Source organism: Archocentrus centrarchus, chromosome 19 (assembly GCF_007364275.1).
Source record: "Archocentrus centrarchus isolate MPI-CPG fArcCen1 chromosome 19, fArcCen1, whole genome shotgun sequence".
Classification (NCBI taxonomy): Eukaryota; Metazoa; Chordata; class Actinopteri; order Cichliformes; family Cichlidae; genus Archocentrus; species Archocentrus centrarchus.
This window is the reverse complement of record NC_044364.1, coordinates 22,072,589-22,090,131: the sequence shown is the minus strand read 5'-3', so window position 1 is coordinate 22,090,131 and position 17,543 is coordinate 22,072,589. Positions and strand designations below refer to the sequence as shown.

The following is a 17,543-nucleotide window of genomic DNA, read 5'->3' as shown; positions in this document are numbered from 1 at the left end:
ACCCATTAAAGATGATAAGAGATGATAAAGGACAATAAAGAAGATCGTAAAAGATGATATACATAAAAGCAAGTCTATAAAAGCAGTTATTTAAGGAAATCACTGATTTTATGAGTCTTATCTCCTCAGTCAAGTCAATCCTTTAAAATAAAACTATAATATTATTGCTACAAACAACAAAATGCTATGACACTAAGTTAGATCTGTGATGCACGCTGAGGTGAAAGGACTGGAGCTGCTCTTCCTGCCCGATCAGTGCTGCTCTGCAGGATTTCTGTCCCCATCCGCAGATCAGTTAATTTTCAGGTGCAGTGCAGAGAGATCCCAGCCATGTACAAATGTGCAACAGCTGGAAACCGAAGCCTTAGACCTCCAGCATGTGGTGCGCTTATTAAGCATCAGGGCAGTCAATAAATTTGCCTATTTAATGAAAGTCAGGAAGCTGCAGGCCTGCACACATCTCTGCCTCATAAACAAACACTGATTCAGCAGTTTAGACTCCATAGAGTGACCAGAATCCAGAAGGTCCTCCTCTGAGCAGGAGGAGGAAACATCAGACTCGTCTGCTTCGAGCTGATCTCTGCTTTCATGAGGAAGAGCTGATCTCAGAGTTAGCTTTCTACATGTACTGACTCCAACTTTATGGACCAGCTTCCTGGTTCTGTTCAGACTCTTGGTCTGGATTCCAGAAAGATGGCATTCTGCTTTAAAACAGATGAGCCAAAACCACCATCTCTCCTGAACCCTAAGCAAAGTGGATGGATGGATGGATGGATGGGTGGGTCGGTGGGTGGATGCGGGCCCTTCAGATTAATTTTAGTGTGGGTGCGCAGTTCAAGTCCTGGCAGGCATCGGAAAGGGCATTTGGCTGCCACCATTCATCAGTTTCATCAGTTTGATGGCTCAGAAAGGCCTTTGAGCAGAAGGACTGTACACAGCAGTAAGCAGGATCAGTCCATGTCAAACTCAGATGTAATGCTGCTGTTAAAAATCGCTGGGAGGCAGCCTACAACCTGTGGATGGTGAAGGTTTCAGTGCAGCTTATGGGTAAACTGCAGCCTCATGTATCAAACAGTTTGACCGCTGAAGGCAAAAGTGGATTTAACTGATGTTCTACATCCAGAGAGAAATTGAATCGCTGTTTTTATTCTCAGTTTTGACTGTTGTTGATTTCGTTATTTTCCTTTGGTGCTGGTTGAAACCTCTTTGGGAGGCAGTAAACATTCCTCTGCTGAAAAAAAGAGAAATTAACCATAAAATCAGTGACTTCCTTGAGTAACTTACTTTTACCTGAACACGTCCTGCCTGAACTCTCAGCGCCCATCTGATTATTTTGTCTTTTTAAATTTGTCTGCGGATAAATCAGTGCGATGTAAATATGACAGAGAAAGTTCTGATTCGGGATCAAACACTGTTTCTAGAAGACGAGACTGCTGCAAAACACCTGTTTGCTCCTTTGTCTGCAGCATGAGGGTTTAGTGAAGATGAAGAAAAGTAAAAGAAAGAAAAAATGTAAAAGAAATCTGGGTTTGCCCCTGAAAATCAGCGACCATTGAAGCAGCACATGAACAGCACAGGGCATAGCAGCCTAACCCAGGCTGCTTCTGGCACTGATGCCTCAGTTACACAATGGGAAAATATTGCGGGGGCTAAATTGGACCTAATGTCACCAAAAATTCACCAAATACAGCCTTTATGATGTGAGGAGAAAAGGATTCTTCTGGAGATCCTGGATGTTTTTAAAGGGAGACAGGAACCTGGCATGTTTTCGGTTTTCATCATCTGGTGCCTCCAAGTACAAAACAGTGAATTAAAAATGTCATGGACCCAAATTTCCTGGTGATGAAGCTACCATGTGGTCTCTGTTTCCTTCTGGGGGAAAAAAAGGTGATAACTTAAATGCATAATCCAGAGAAAATGGTGGAAATGGGTGGGAGTGATTTCAGGGATCTATGAATATTTGTTACCCCTGGGCTTCTTAAGGATAAATCCGGCCCTGACATCAGGAGGAAATGCATTCTGTTTTTATCAGTTTCATTCTCTGCTGTCTAACAGCAGCCAGGAGGCGATTCAAACACGAAAAAGCTTCTAATGCGTGTCGGTGAAGAAGATTTTTCTGGTGATAAATGGACAGGTGAGGAGGAGGAGGAGGCGGCGGAGGTGGAGTTGAGGCAGACCAACTTTTCGTGGTGCCGGCGGAGTCTCGGTTCAGTCTCAGCTCCGCGTTAAACTAATTAAACTAATGAAGGTGATTAGACGGGACCAGACCCGCAGCTCCGCTTCCTCCCGGACTCACGCCTCATCGCATCCCTCTCCGCGGGATCCGCAGCTTCTCTTTTCCGCCGTTTATCTCCGCAGCCCTCGGTCCTCCCGTGAGCTGAATTCTGGCTTCGTACTCACTCGTTTCAAACCGGAAGATTTCCCGTTTCTGTCCTCCGGGCTACGACTCACTGATCACACGGAGCAGTGATGCAGTGAGCTGTTACTTTATTCGGGATTCCTGCAGCTTTTGTCGCTCTTTCCTTTTTGTTTCGCCGTTTGTTTGTTTCTTTTTTCTTTTTCTTTTTTTTTGCTTACAAACAGCTCCTCCACAGTTGGACCCCCACCTGAGTGACACTTACTGTACACTGGAGGGGGAATTAATGTTTTAATCCGGATCTAAAATGTTTCACAGCTTCTGTTGTTCCTCACATCTCTCAGATGGATTCTTCTGGAGGCTTCAAACTCTTCACGGATTAAATTTTCCAGATGTTTTGTGAGGATTTTAAACTGCTGTGCTGACCCTGCTGACTGCTTCAGTGCTTCAGTTTTAGTTCAACCTTCATGTGAAAACCTGTGGATTCATCTCCACAGTCTCACTTTAAACTTTATTTTACTCACTTTACTTTCTGATCATTTCTCACAAAATCAAATGGTTCCTGAAGACTGGAGCTAAACCTGCTGCTTCTGGTGTTTTTCCAGTTTCTCCTGCAGGGAGGACACCTGAGTGCTGGTTAATGTTTCCCCATCTGCTCAACTTTCCCCTTCACTGCCCACAACATCTGTTTCATATTAAGAAAATCAGTGAGAGGATCTGAAGACCAGCCATTTCTGTAGTTTTATCATCTGAAATTGTGTTTTCGGTGGGGAACAGAGGAACCCAGTATCCTTTCAAAAACTTCAGGTGGGGGGAAACCTCAAAGTGCCACAAATACCCAAGAAATTGTCCTGAGTTGAACCACCGTTTGGATCCTAAAACCAGCACTAGTACACAGGAACACTGAGAAACCCATCTGAGGAAATCCAGAGGGACCCCTGAGTGTAGGAGAAGGTGAAACTGAATTGCACTGAATGAACCACCTCGGTGAACCTATGAGAAACATTGGAGGGATACGGAGAGACCTTCTCAGAAATTGAGCTTGTCTGGAACACTGGAGCTTTATCCAGAGAAACAAAATGACCCCGAATAACCCAGAATGCTTTTGAAGACTCAGAAAAGCTCCATAGCTTCTTGTAGGATCTTGAATATTCTTTACAGAAAAGTTGGGGGGGAACTCCTCGACCCTGGTGAAATCTGATGGAATCTGACAGTAGAAACACAGAAATCCCTGAAGTAACTGTAGGTGCACCATAAAGCTCCAAGTCTAAGAAGATTTGAGAGGTTCTGTACATCCTAAAGGAAATCCCAAACCTCTTAACTGAATCATAGAAGAACCTGAAACACCTTTACCTATCCTGGAAATATATTAACACTTGAAGGGCCCTGAAGCATCTTAATCAACTCTAGGAAACAGGAAACTCTGAGAAGGAGATGATGAACAAGAAGAAGAAACTCAAATGAACCCCATAACAAGACTTTGAGAAAGCTGAACCCAACACAAAACATTTAAGAGCTAGCAACCCCCAAAGAACCCAGAGGACTCCCAAAACCCAGAAGAGGGGAAAGACCTTGCGCATCAAAAGAATTGAGTACTTTAGGAGGAGAAAGTCTTTGGGTATCCAGTGGAATCTGGGGACCGCAGAGGAACCCCAGAAAGTTTAGAAGAACCCTGAGAACTCCCTGTGGTCTCCCTAAAGGACAGATGGGGACCTTGCGGGATCTCCAGTATGCCCTGCAGGAGAAGATAGAGGAGCTGCGGCAACGTGATGCCCTGATAGATGAGCTGGAGCTTGAGCTGGACCAGAAGGATGAGCTGATCCAGAGGCTGCAGAACGAGCTGGACAAATATCGATCCGTGATCCGGCCTGCCACGGCCCAGCAGGTCCAGGCCCAGCAGCAGAGCCTCGTCCTGCAGCCTGACCACCACCGCAGCAAGCGGCAGGCCATCTCCGCTGAACCCACCGCCTGTGACATCAGCGACCTGTGCCATGTGACCCTGCCCTTCTACCCCAAGAGCCCAGAGTATGTAAGCTACCTGTACCTTAATGGTTTAGCCCCTTTTAAGGAAGCTCCTCCTCCTGCCTCCAGGGGTGTCTGTCCAGTCAGGTGGTTGAGTTTTTTTGTGTCCAGGTTTTGTGATCTCTGTCTCTAAATACAGCGTAGGTCTGTGGGACTTAAGATCATTTATCTGGAAGTCTGTCAGAGTTTTCTTTATTAACAGTCAACAACATGACTGACAACAGATCCTTTTCTGATAATAGCTCCACCTTTACCTCTCTCATAATGATATTGTGAAAACAGATAAAGGATCATTTTCTGTAACTGGATGTGGTTACTTTGTTTTGAGCTGTGTGCAGATTGCTGAACAGTGATCAGGAGGAGGTTTGTATCTGCTGCAAGGTGAAACTAACACATAGGGAGAAGCATCTTGAATGAAATGTAACCAGACTATGAGGAATGCAAACAGTAAGTCCGTAAATATATATATTCAGTTTGTGGAAAATGGTCCAGCTGCAAACATCTCACTCACTGCTCGTTCTCCACACACTAAATTATTTACAGGTGTTTGAGCAGTCGGACTCAAGTGGCTCAATTGACTGCTCAGACATCCTGAGAATGAACGAGGGAAGTTGCACTTTGTTCAGCTGAGTGATGGGATGATGATGCAACAACAGTTAGCTGTTAAACTTTTACACACTGAAAAGATACGAGAGCTGCATTTTATTTAGCTGCGTCCCCACTGGAGGAACCAGGTTTCTAAACTCAAATTGGAAGGTGCTTTAAGGTAAATACTTTTTGGGTAATTTGCCACTCCTCAAGAACACACCTTTAGTGTGTGAAGAAAAACAATGTTTTATTTCCTTTGAGGAGTCAAAATAATGTTGTTGCATATAGTTAATAATACCAATAAAACCCAGAGTTCAGTGTCTCTCCATTTTTCTATGTTTGTTCCATCTTTAGAGCTAAGTCCTGTTTCCACGGTGCTAAATTCCTCTTATAATGTCTCTGCTGGTGTTTACAAGGACTCTTTAATATGATGATTGCTAGTGCTGCACCAGTGTTTGAATACATCTAGACTACTCAGTATATATAGTCCACATGCTGGAAAGTACCTTACCTGGAAGTAGGAATTAAAAGAAAATCCCAAAACAAGCTTCTAAGGAACTTTGTTAATCTGTAGTTCCTGCAGTGCAGACTTGTGTTACAGCATTTTATAATCACCACTAAAAACCTGCAGCTACAAACAAGTTTTTTTGGTGGTTCTTCATTTTACTGCAACATGTTCCTGCTCCCCTCTGCAAACCCTGCTGACTATGCAGAGGGGGATCTGTGCGTGCTGCACGGCTTATCTGCTAATTATCTGCATGTGAAAAGCTGTGGATAAATATTTGTGGGTTGTCTTGGGAAGTCTCCTGGTTGCATTTGTTCTTGCATTTACTCCTAGATTTTAACTTCGGTATTTAGATGAATCTACTTTTTAGAAACTCTATACTGAAATCTATATTTTCTGCTGCACCTTATGAGTTGGGTCATGATATGAGTGGGGGCTTGTCTGGGATTCAGAACAAAGCCCCTAGATGTCGTAAACTGGCACGAAGCATGTGACCAATACTGAGCCCACACTGTAACTTAACTTCAATAAAAGACGATGTATTAAAAATCTGTAATAACCCAAAGACCTGAGTAGGCTCATGAGAGGTGGAAGGAAGACAGAACCAGTGAACACCGATCCTCCAAGGGAGCGTCACATCATACACAAAAAGTATACAGTTGCATTGAGTGATATCTTTGTGTGACTTTTAATTTTGTAACCAATGTAATCTAGCTGCATGTTAGTTTTTATCTGACACTTGTTCTCTGCCCAGCATGACTGGAATTCATACATTAGCTTCTGTTATTGTCCTTTCTTGGTGGAAGTGTGGCTCCAAACTAATCATGTAGGTTCGTAATTTATTGCATTGATGGTAAAAGAAACTGCACTTTAATCAGGATGCAGTGACATGCCGTTGCTTCAGGGTGTTACAAAGAAGGAACGTGCTGCTGTTTCTCTGATCCATTCTCTTCTTCTTTTTGGTTTAGCGCTGAGATTGGGCAGCTCTTGCTTTTGCAGCGAGCTGCTTCCGGCTGCCCAGCAGGCTCTGCTCAGTCTGCTCTCACGGAGATGTTTGAACTCAGCAGTCTGCTTCAGTGAAAGTCTGATTAAAAATGAGCAGATGAGTGGGTGCCAGCGTCCTGCCAGAACAACTCCTGCAGGCCTCCCAGCAGATTAAAACTTGTGTGGAGAACAAAATGTTCGCATCAGTCCAAGCTGCACAGGTGCAAGTAGAGAAGGCTGTGGAGATTCATCTCTGCTCTCCAGTGAAATCTCCTCATTCTAATGTTTAGAATGTCAGTTTCCACATTTCTGTCTCTTCTTCCATGCAGTTAAGAAGAATCGAGTCATTCATAAGTGATGCAATGGTTGCACTGGGTCTTCCTTCCACTGATGAAATAACCTCTCTGAAACATGTTGACTGCTCTCAGATTTTACACAGAAGAGGCTTTAGTGTCAGATTAAATCTCCTGCATTTTATGTTTCATCTACAAATGTAAGTCTTTGTTCTTTTGATGTGGACACATACATGCAACTGAGTAGATTATGGATATGATTTGGATGTGACAGCTGACCTCTGGGTCAGTAGGATCTCTATGGTCCACTCTGGGTCTGTGCTGCTGATGGTTTGTAGAGACAGAACAAGCTGCTGGTTGGCTGCTTTCTCATATTAACTCTGGACAGTATTTAGACAATCAGCTTTGGACATTTTTCTGAGCCTCTCATTCACACATGTAACACACAATCATCCTTGTCAGTCACTGTTGGAAATGCTGTGTAAGGGCCTCTGCAGCCTCCTGCAAGCTTCAGTAGGCAGGATCCACCTCAGAGGCTTTTAAGTGTTCTTAAGAGAGGAAAAAAATTGTATAACTCACTAACACCCCACATAGTTCAGGAATTTGTCCTGCTCTCTGTGGGGTTCACAATTTGATTTGTTAGTTTATTAATGATTTCCAAAACCCTGGAAACTCTGTTCATGTGTGATGATAATTTCAGGCTTATGATCCAACTACCGTATTTTCCGGACTATAGAGCGCACCATACTATAAGCCGCACCTACAAATTTTTTGGAAAAAACTGGAAACGTACATATATAAGCCGCACCGGGCTATAAGCCGCTGGTATCTCCGCCGCTCTCGGTTTTCCACAATTACTCGGCACTCAGCAGAGGGGGACAGACAACCCCAAATTTGAGTTATAACAAGTCAATTCACCATTGATTCGTTCACGCCGAGCTTACGTGCAGCGGCTCTATTTCCCTCCTGTAGTGCCAGGTCGATAGCCCTCAACTTAAAAGCGGCATCATAGGAAGTTCTTTTTGTGGTTTCCATGATGAGGGAGTTTGAAAAAAATCTCTTTTGTGCCTGCTGCTAGCACTTGTTGGCGCTTTCTTCTTTGATTTCCAACTTTGACGTCCCATGATTCATATCCTGCTAAAGAGCCCCCTGGTGGTTAAAGAAAAATCCACAGAAACGCCGCACCAGGCTATAAGCCGCATGGTTCAAAACGTGGGAAAAAAGTAGCGGCTTATAGTCCGAAAAATACGGTAAATGTATTTTGGCTACTTGTTGGCGTGTTTTTCCCATCATATCCTTTAAATTCTGTGTGGAATTAATATACACAGTCCTAATATGATATTTATAAGTTTTACATTTTAAAATCAACTTTACTAAAGATTAGAGATGTCAGAATAGTTTGGGGAAACATTCCTTGCACAGAATATTAATGTAATAACAAATATTATAAATATTTATAGTTTAAGTTTCACAGTTTAAGCAGAAAAATATATAATTTTAATTCTTTGTAAACTGATCAGACTTTTACTAAAAAAAGAAAAAAAAAGTCTTACAGCTGAGATGGAGCTCAGGAGTAAACATCAAGATAATGCTCTGACAGATCAGTGATGACTCACCTGTCTCAGGTGTAGAAAACCTGGTCTCGACAGGTTCTATCTGTGTCCAGAATAATTTACTGTGTTGTTGGAGATGTGCACATGGAAGCTATGAAGCTGACTGATTGGAGAGCGGTTGTTAGAGGTCGCTGGGTGAAACTGGTCACAAAGAAGGAGCACACTAATAACCAAGCTAGCTAGCATTAGCTGATAGCTTTACCCTCTTGTCCAAATATGGTCACTTCTGCCTCCGAGAAACCAACATGGAGGTGGCCAGAGTGCTTAAATCAAGGCTTCAAAAGGTTGTTCACCAGCCAGTGGATGATGCCATGTTGGTTGCATTCACTGTCTCTATGGTTTAGATTTGTTCAGTGCTGATGGGATCTGACAACGGTTCCTGTTTGTGCTGGTACAGGAACATGTGACTCTTTGAAGGGTCGTCAACCTTCAGTACTTCCAGTGGTCAAACCAAGATGGCGCCGGTGAGGTCGGCTGCCGTTGCGACTGCTCTGAACACACTTTTGCTGGTGCAACAGGAAGAAACTAGAGTCCCAATTCCAACAGAGTGACTTTCGATCCCTGTGGCAGGGACTATGGACGATCACAGATCACAGGAGCACACCCTCCAGACTGGTGAGCGCCGGATGAGTCTCTGGTGAATGAACTTAACAACTTCTACACTCGCTTCAAAGCTGCAGCCTGCGGTGCTAACTGTGCTAGCTCTGGCGTTAATGGTGCAAATAACACTGACGATGCGGTCGATAAAACGTGTAGAGTCCACTAGTGGAGAATGCTCTTTCACCATTACAGAGAGTGTTCAAAAAGGTGAATACCAGGAAGGCGGTGAGACCTGACAGAATCTGTGGCAAGGTCCTCAAAGCATGTGCGGGCCAGCTGGCTTTCAGTATTCACAGACATCTTTAACCTCTCCCTGACCCATGTCATCGTCCCACCTTGCTTCAAGAAATCCACCATCATCCCTGTCCTGAAGAAACCTCAGCCAACCTACCTCAATGACTATTGCCCTGTTGCCCTCACATCAGTCGTGATGAAGTTCTTTGAAAAGCTGGTCAGACACTTCACCACTTCTTCACTGCCAGACACCATGGAACCTATGCAGTTTGCATATCATCACAGCTGCTAGGACTCTATCCATCCCTGTGTGACTGAATCTCCAACTTCCTAACAGACGGACCACAAACAGTGTGGGTGGGCAATCATGTCTCATCCATCCTCACCCTCAGCACTGGTGCTCCCCAGGGCTACATCCTGAGACCCCTGCTTTACTCACTATACACCCATGACTGCGTGGTCACTTCCAGCTCTACCAGCATTGTGAAGTTTGCTGATGACACTATAGTGGTGGGCCTGATCTCAGACAATGATGAGAGGGCCTACCTGGAGGAGATTAAACATCTGGAAAACTAGTGCCAGGACAATAATCTTCTGCTCAGTATCAGCAAAACAAAGGAGCTGATTGTGGACTGCAGCAAGAAGCAGGAGCGGAGCTATCAGCCTGTCCAGATCAATGGAGCCCCAGTAGAAAAAGCAGACAGATTCAGGTACCTTGGAGTGTATCTCGCAGGACCTGTCGTGGTCTTGCAAAACCAGCTCCATAGCTAAGAAGGCTCGCCAGGGTCTCTACCACCTCAGACATCTAAGAGACTTCAGACTGCGCTCCAAGGTACTGCGAAACTTCTACACCTGCACCATTGAAAGCATCCTCACAGGGAACATCATAGTCTGTTTTGGGAACAGCACCAAGCAGGACAGACAAGCTCTTCAAAGAGTGGTGCATTCAGCAGAACGCATCATTCGGACTGAACTTCCTGACCTGCAGACCATCTACAGGCGGTGTCAAACCAAAGCCAGGAAGATCGTGAAAGACCCCAGCCATCCCAACTATGGACTCTTCTCTCTGTTGAGGTCAGGGAAGTGCTTTCAATTAGGACCCATCAGGACAGCTGATGGAACCCCCCCCCCCCCCCCCCCCCCCCCCCCCCCAACACACACACACACACACACACACACACACACACACTCCACTCATCACTCACTGACTCTCCCACTGACCCGGATCATGTTACACTATTTGCACTATATCATGCACCGCACACCCCCTCCCACAACATGCCCTGTATATATTATATCTTAGTGTAAATATTTGTTACATTCTAGTGTATAGTATGTATAGTATGTATAGTCTAGTGTACATCTTTTGTTACATTTGATATATATCTTGTTACTTTTGATATATTTTATTTGGACCATATCTTGTTAATCATTGTACCTCAATTTGACCTCAATGCACATTTTGATTACATTTTGATCATTCTATTTACATCTTCATCTTGTGCTATAGTGTAAGAGTAGTAGTCAAAGCATTTCACTGCCAGTTGTACGCTGTATGGCCATGCATGTGACAAGTAAATTTTGATTTGAATTGATTTGATTTGGTCACTGAGCAGCATTTGAGGGTCTTCTGGTGCACCGATGGTCCAGTCTTTGGGCTTCCAAAAGGTTTGAGTACCAAGCATGATGTGTAACAGGAGAGAGTGACCTAGTTAGAAGGTCTTGCTTCAGTGTTTGCAGGCACTCACAGGAGCATTGTGGTAACGGGACATGATATGTTGAAGGATTTGTGGCTTTTTTTTAAGTTGCAGTGGTACAGTCATATTCTGTGCATTCTTCATCAGTCAGTCTGCAGCAATGCCAATACTCAAATGTATGTTTGTCAGGGAAAAGTGTCCAAAACTTCTCCAGCTGCTTGAATGTGATGGTTTGCAGGTTTAAACAGGTCCAGTATGAATCATTTTGTTGTTCCTGACATTTTGCAGACCAAATGGTCGATAGTGTTATTGAAAAGATAAATGAGTTGAATCATAGGGTGTTGGTGCTGGGGTTCTGGTCTGAAGGAAGTGGAAGCAGATGGATTTTTGAATCAAAGATGGTCCTAGCAGCAGTGGCATTTGAAGAACTCGTGAGTAATCAGATGCTCACCCTCTGTTCTTCAGTTCTGAGTTTTCAGGACACGTCAGACGTCGGTAACCTTCAGCTTCCTGATGCGATGAACAGCTCTTCTTTGCTGGAGAGGAAAGTGACAGCTCTGTGTGTGTGTGTGTGTGTGTGTGTGTGTGTGTGTGTGTGTGTGTGTGTGTGTGTGTGTGTGTGTGTGTGTGTGTGTGTGTGTGTGTGTGTTGGCTCAGAGTCAGTTCAGCTTGGGGGGAGTTTTTACAGTTTGTAGATCCACCTGATGCTGTACTGTCTGTGTTTTAGTGTTGACATTTTTACCTGTAATGATTCAGTGTTTGCTTCTAACAGTTTGTACTCAGAGCTTCTACACTCGAGTTTCCTGCAGAGAGTTACTTTCTTCTGGCAGAGTTTCAGCTGGTGGTCACGTTTTTTCTACTTTTAGCAGTGATGCGTTTCTGATAGAGTGCCAGTGTTTCTGCTTGTGGAGATTCTTCTGAAAACAAAAGGTTTTCTTGCAGAGTCATCAGGTTTCCTCTGATGATGATCATGTTTCTCATTGTAGAGATTTGGTTTCTACTTGCAAAGGTAACGTTTCTCATTGACTCTGCATTAACCTTTATAATTTGTTAGAAAGGTGCATAGAGTTCCTATTAAACAAATATGTGGGACTGCTTTCCTGTATTTGTGCAATATCACTCAAATTAAAAACATCCTTTCTCAGCCTGATGCTGAAAAGCTCATTCATGCATTTATTACTTCTAGGCTGGACTGTTGTAATTCAGTATTATCAGGCTCCCCGAGAAGCCTTCAGCTTATCCAAAATGCTACAGCTAGAATACTGACAGGGACTAGAAAGAGAGAGCAGATTTCTCCCATATTGGCTTCTCTTCATTGGCTCCCTGTTAAATCTAGAATAGAATTTAAATTTTTTCTTCTTACATACAAGGTCTTGAATAATCAGGCCCCATCTTATCTTAAAGACCCCATAGTACCAAATCACTCCAATAGAGCACTTTCCTCTGAGATTGCTCCTAGGATACTAAAGAGTAGAATGGGAGGCAGAGCCTTCAGCTTTCAGGCCCCTCTCCTGTGGAACCAGCTCCCAGTTTGGATTCAGGAGACAGACACCCTCTCTATTTTTAAGATTAGGCTTAAAACTTCAAAGTACTGTTATAGTAAAGTCAGAGAATGAGTGTGTGACATTTGCATCTAGCTTGAACAGGATGCATCTGTGGTGTGAGTTATGGCCGAACAAAGTTTTTATGTAACGCCGCCAATGCCAAGGCTAAGACAACATCTCAACTTTTTCTTTGAAACAGCTCAGCTAAAAATGAATCCCAACATTGTGTCAGTAATACACATGTGATGGTTGAATAAATAATAACTGTATAACTGTAACACACTTTTCCAAATACAGATAACACACAGTAAAAAAAATAATATATTTGTCAGTAAATGCATCACAGTGATAAAGTGAATTTTTCCACCATGACCAATGGAGTGAAAAGCCTAAAGACTGTATCTAAAAGATGGAGTTTTGAAGCCAGACATAATGAGCAAGGAATGGATGTGAGTGAGAAAACAAGGGATGCTACATGCTCAATTTTGTCAATCACAGTGACAAACTTTCTGGTCCTTTGTGACTCTGATGGGACTGTCAGGAAAGAGTTTCTTAAGCTCACAGATCAGCTGAACAAGAGGGTCGTTTCCTTGTAGACTTCTCCTATACAATCAGACTTCTTTTACAACCAGAGAAGTCGCCCCCTGCTTGCTGTTAGAGAGAATGCAGGTTTAAGCTACTTCAGCATTAGCTTCACTCTTCAGACCTGGAAGCTGCCTCCATCTTTACATACAGTACAGACTGTGGGGGGGGTTCCCTCTCAAGTTGATGTTTCCAGCAGCACATTTTGCCATGATTATGCACGTACACACACACACGCACTCACGCACGCACGCACACAAAGAGAGCTTTAGTTCTGCTTCCTGTGCTCTCTGTCTGCTAGCATCTTCTCTCTGAGGTCTCTATAATATGATCAGGTTTTCTGTGTCCACGACAGCAATAGCAACCACTGTGCTGGTTTTCAGTCCACGTGTTCCTCCCACACACACATACACACATACACACACACGCACACACACATGCACCCCCCCCCCCCCCCCCCTCTCGCGCTCTCTCTCTCTCAGGCAGCTGACAGGGTTTCATTTACATCCCACCACCTCTTGCTGTCAGCTCGCCTGCCTGAGTGTGTGTGTGTGTGTGTGTGTGTGTGTGTGTGTGTGTGTTATTTTAAAACAGCATTACAGTGGAGAGTGTGTGTGGGCTGTGAGCGCCCACCAGCTCTCCTGCTGTCTACAGTAACGCTTCAGAGGCAGACGAGTTAATGATCAGCTGAGACTCGACTGTCACAGATCTGATGCTGACGCTGGACTTTTATTTTGAAAGCGCTGTCTGTCAAACTGATGACCCTCAGCTCAAAGAAGGGAAGAAAGAAGGCTTCTTGTGCCTGATGTGTCCACGTGTGTTCAGCTTTCTGTTCGCTGTGATGTGTTTGGGGTTTTCTGTTTGTGCTCCTTCTGTTCCTGCTTCAAATTTCTGCTGACATTATGAGGGAAGTTCTGTCCTGGTTTCTGTATCATCTACTGTTCCTGTTGTTATATTTAGTTTTTCTCTTCCTTTGTGGTTTTGAATAATGATTGTGGGATTATTGCTGTAACTCTCAGTTTTTGTGAGTTTTCTCTCCTCTGTCTATGTCTCATTGTGGTCTCTGTGAGTTTGATATTTGTCCCTCTTTCAGTTTACTTCATGTTTTATTGTGAAGGTTGGATCCTCTGTGGTTTTCTGTGGTTTTGCGTACATCCTTTGTACTTCCTGTACTCATTAGTGTCTGGATTTTGGTTGTATTTCAGTTTGGGACATTTCTTCAGTGTCTTTACAGCACTGCTGGCTGTGTGTCTTTAGTTTCACCAGTGTGTGACCACTGTGTATCCTGTTCCCAGTTCCTGTTCCTCTTCTCAGTGTACATATACAGCATATATGTTTTGTCGATCACTTCCCAGTTTCCAGCTTTGCACTCAGTATTCCTGTTCTGTGTTTCCAGTTGATCTCCTTGTGTGTGACTTTTGGACTCTTCTTGGATTGTTTGCTTTGTTGTCTGATGACCTCTGCACGACCTCTGTGTGACTGCTGTATAACCTGATAAGCGAATTGCATTTTCCTCTTCTTCTTCTGCATCCTGCCATCACCCCTTTCATCCCTAACATCAGCAATCAGGATCAGTGGTCACATAAAGCTGGTTATTCACTCTCTAAGCTCCTCTGTGTTCATGTCAAAGGGGCGGTGCTGGACCAATCACAAACATGAGCACAAACCTCCACTGAGGCAGTATTTCCTCTAAGGGGAAAATATTGTATTTTGTATATATTCATTTTGTTTTCTTTGTTCTTTTTAAACATACTTTAAGAATTTTGCAGTGTAGTAAAATCAGATCAGACAGACATTTACTCTGATTACACAAACATGATGTAGGAGCAGGTCATGGAAAATAGGCACTGATCTGTAAATAAGTGGCCAGGACTAACTGGAGCTTATTATAAAATTTTATACTACAGGATATTTCCAACTAACCAAGCAGCTCATTCTCATTCTCCTGGCAATACTTTCTTTAAAGAGAGAACACAGTGAAAGAAAGGCAGATGTGAAATGTAAAAGGGAGGTCAGAGGTCAAAGGTGACATGATATTTGGATGCAAACTATAACATGATATTTAGAAACCCCATATACAGCCTCATTTCTAAATGCTGCTAAGGTATGTGGCTTTTTGTCCATTTTGGCTCAATAAATCATGAAGCTGACCTTGAAGACTTCAGTGCATGTAAGCCACATTTTAACGGACTGTTAACATGACCTCTCACCTTTGCACCCCTACTAAGTTTTTGTCAGGATTCATTCAAAACTTTTAAAGTTCTTGTGTTTACAGGCACAAGATACCCACAAGATACCCTCCATCGAGGGCTGGAGGTGATCAGAGTCCTGGCAGCAGAAACTACAGATTGGGGGAAAATATGAAGAGGTTAAACACAGAATGCACAGCTGCTGCAGACAGAGGAGCAGAGTTTACCACTCTCTGAGCAAAAGCTCTGAATGAATGTGTGGGAGCTGTAAGCATTTTGGTCAGTCAGACTGCAAAAGAGCTGCTATATTAATAAAGTTTAGCCTGTTTGAAGGTAGGAAAGAAAGGCGGTAAAAATGTCGACTGTGTGAGTGAACAGACTGATCAATATCACAGCTCTATCTTTCAGGCATGGGAGAATCTGATGGATTATAATCAAATATTTGATTCAATTAATCTCAAGTAGACAATTTTGGTTTGTATTCTCTCAGCTGCAGCTTCAGTGGAGTTTAAAAAAATAACAACAGGATTTAAACAGGATTAGACAACCTGCAAGTTTGATATGAGGTCAGCAGGTACAAACAGTTGCTCTGTTTTATATTAATACGTAAAGAGCAATAAAACTGTGGTAAAACTGTTTACAGACAACAGGAAAAAAAAAACAAGAAATAAAGCTGAGCTTGAGAACCCCTATTTATTACTGAGAGGCACAAAGATGTCAGATGCATTTATAAAACTTTAGACCCTCCCATGATGATGCTGATTGGTCAGTAGGCGGTGATTTAATACCTGCTGATCTCTAATCTGGAACATAACCTGCTCTGGAGCAGGTTACGATTGCAGCATATGTAACCATGGTGAGGAGTGAACCATGTTCGTAGTGCAGAGAAGCCAGGGCTAACCCTGAAAATACCCGGAGAAGACCAAATCCTGCTTCAGGGTTCAAGTCCCCAAACACATCCTACAAATAATCGAATAACAGTTACCGGCCCCGTGCCTTCTGTGCTGCTGTGCTTAAATCACAGATTTTCATTCACTGTTAGGTCCTGTTGCTCCTGTATGTATAACCATTACCTGTCAGGTAACTTCAGGGGTACAAAGATAAGAGGAACTCCTGCTCTGTAGTACAGGCCTGTGAATGTTGCAGTTGATGAAGACTGTGTGCAGCTGCAGAATAAAGAGGTAATCAGAGTAAGAGCAAGTGTTGCTGCTGCATCCTCCCTGCACCACAGTCATAACCATTAACCCCAGAAAGACTACATTGATGCTCATGGATGAACAAGGTTGACAGTTACCTGCAGTGTTGCATCTTACTGTCATATGCTGCATATTTTTCATAGATCACTATTACCTGTTCCTGTGATAATGGCTCTGACTGGAGGAGGAGGTGCTCAGGTGAATTGGTGTGGACAGAGAGTCATGTGATGCCTCCTTTTATGGTGAGCACGCTCAGAGCCTGAAGCAGAAATCTGGAGCGAACAGTAAAAGTTAAAACCACTGCTGTGGAGTTTTAGGTTTTGTCAAACCAGCTAACAGAACAAAAGGCTGGCTGTGTTGACCTTCTTCACTGTTACACCCTCAGGTGTGTTTTAGACTGTGTGTGTGCCCTCAGACTTTACTCGCCTTGTTCAGAGTCTTCTCTGTTCTTGGCTTTTTTTGTTTTTTTGTATCATGCTCTGTGATGAACCTGCCTCAATCAGCCCTTTTCTATACTTCTTCTTTTTCTGCCTCCATCTCACTCTATCCCAGCATCCTCCTCTGTCACACCAACCCTCTGCATGTCCTCCTTCAGTATGTCCATAAATCTTCTGTTGTTTGAATATTAAATTTCATACTCTTCCATTTTCCTCCAACCTGTCTTCCCCCATTTCCCCTGCAAATTCTGACTTCTTAATAACTCTTTGAGGAAGTCCGAAGTTTTTGTTTTTTTTTCCTAGGGATTTTTTTTGTTCTAGTTGTCATGAACATGTTTTGCATGTACTGACCTCATTTATTCCTCATTTTTTTCCAGTCATTCTGAGGCCACATGTTCCTGCAGTCAGCCTGTGATGTTGTGATGATGCTCCTTTGTATCTACCTCCTTCATCAGTCAGTGTTATACTGAGCATTAGGCTTCCCTGTAGTCAGACTGATCTCAGTTCAGGATATGAAAGTCTCTGTGTTTCCTCCAGCTCTTCCTGTGATGCATTAGACCCCTCTGGTACCTCTTTCATTTTCTCTGTTTGTGTTGTCGGCTCTCTATTTATTATCTTCTGTATTCACTGATGGTTTTCCTGTTTTTATTTTCTTTAGAATGCATTTCCTAGCTCCTCCTGCTGATTAATTTTTCATTCTTGG

At 43.3% G+C, this 17,543-nt stretch overlaps 1 protein-coding gene across 2 annotated transcripts in view; it reads left to right on the top strand.

The window, feature by feature from the left end:
• LOC115798683 (cGMP-dependent protein kinase 1-like) overlaps window positions 1–17,543 on the top strand; it is an 80,918-nt gene that overhangs the window by 1,994 nt on the left and 61,381 nt on the right. Inside the window, exon 1 of one of the 2 annotated variants that reach the window (XM_030755619.1) lies at window positions 4,062–4,381. The exons of the other annotated variant lie outside the window; for it this stretch is intronic. Coding sequence (XP_030611479.1) covers window positions 4,062–4,381 — 320 coding nt within the window. Of the gene's footprint in view, window positions 1–4,061; window positions 4,382–17,543 lie in introns of those variants that run through there. 2 annotated transcript variants of the gene reach the window in all.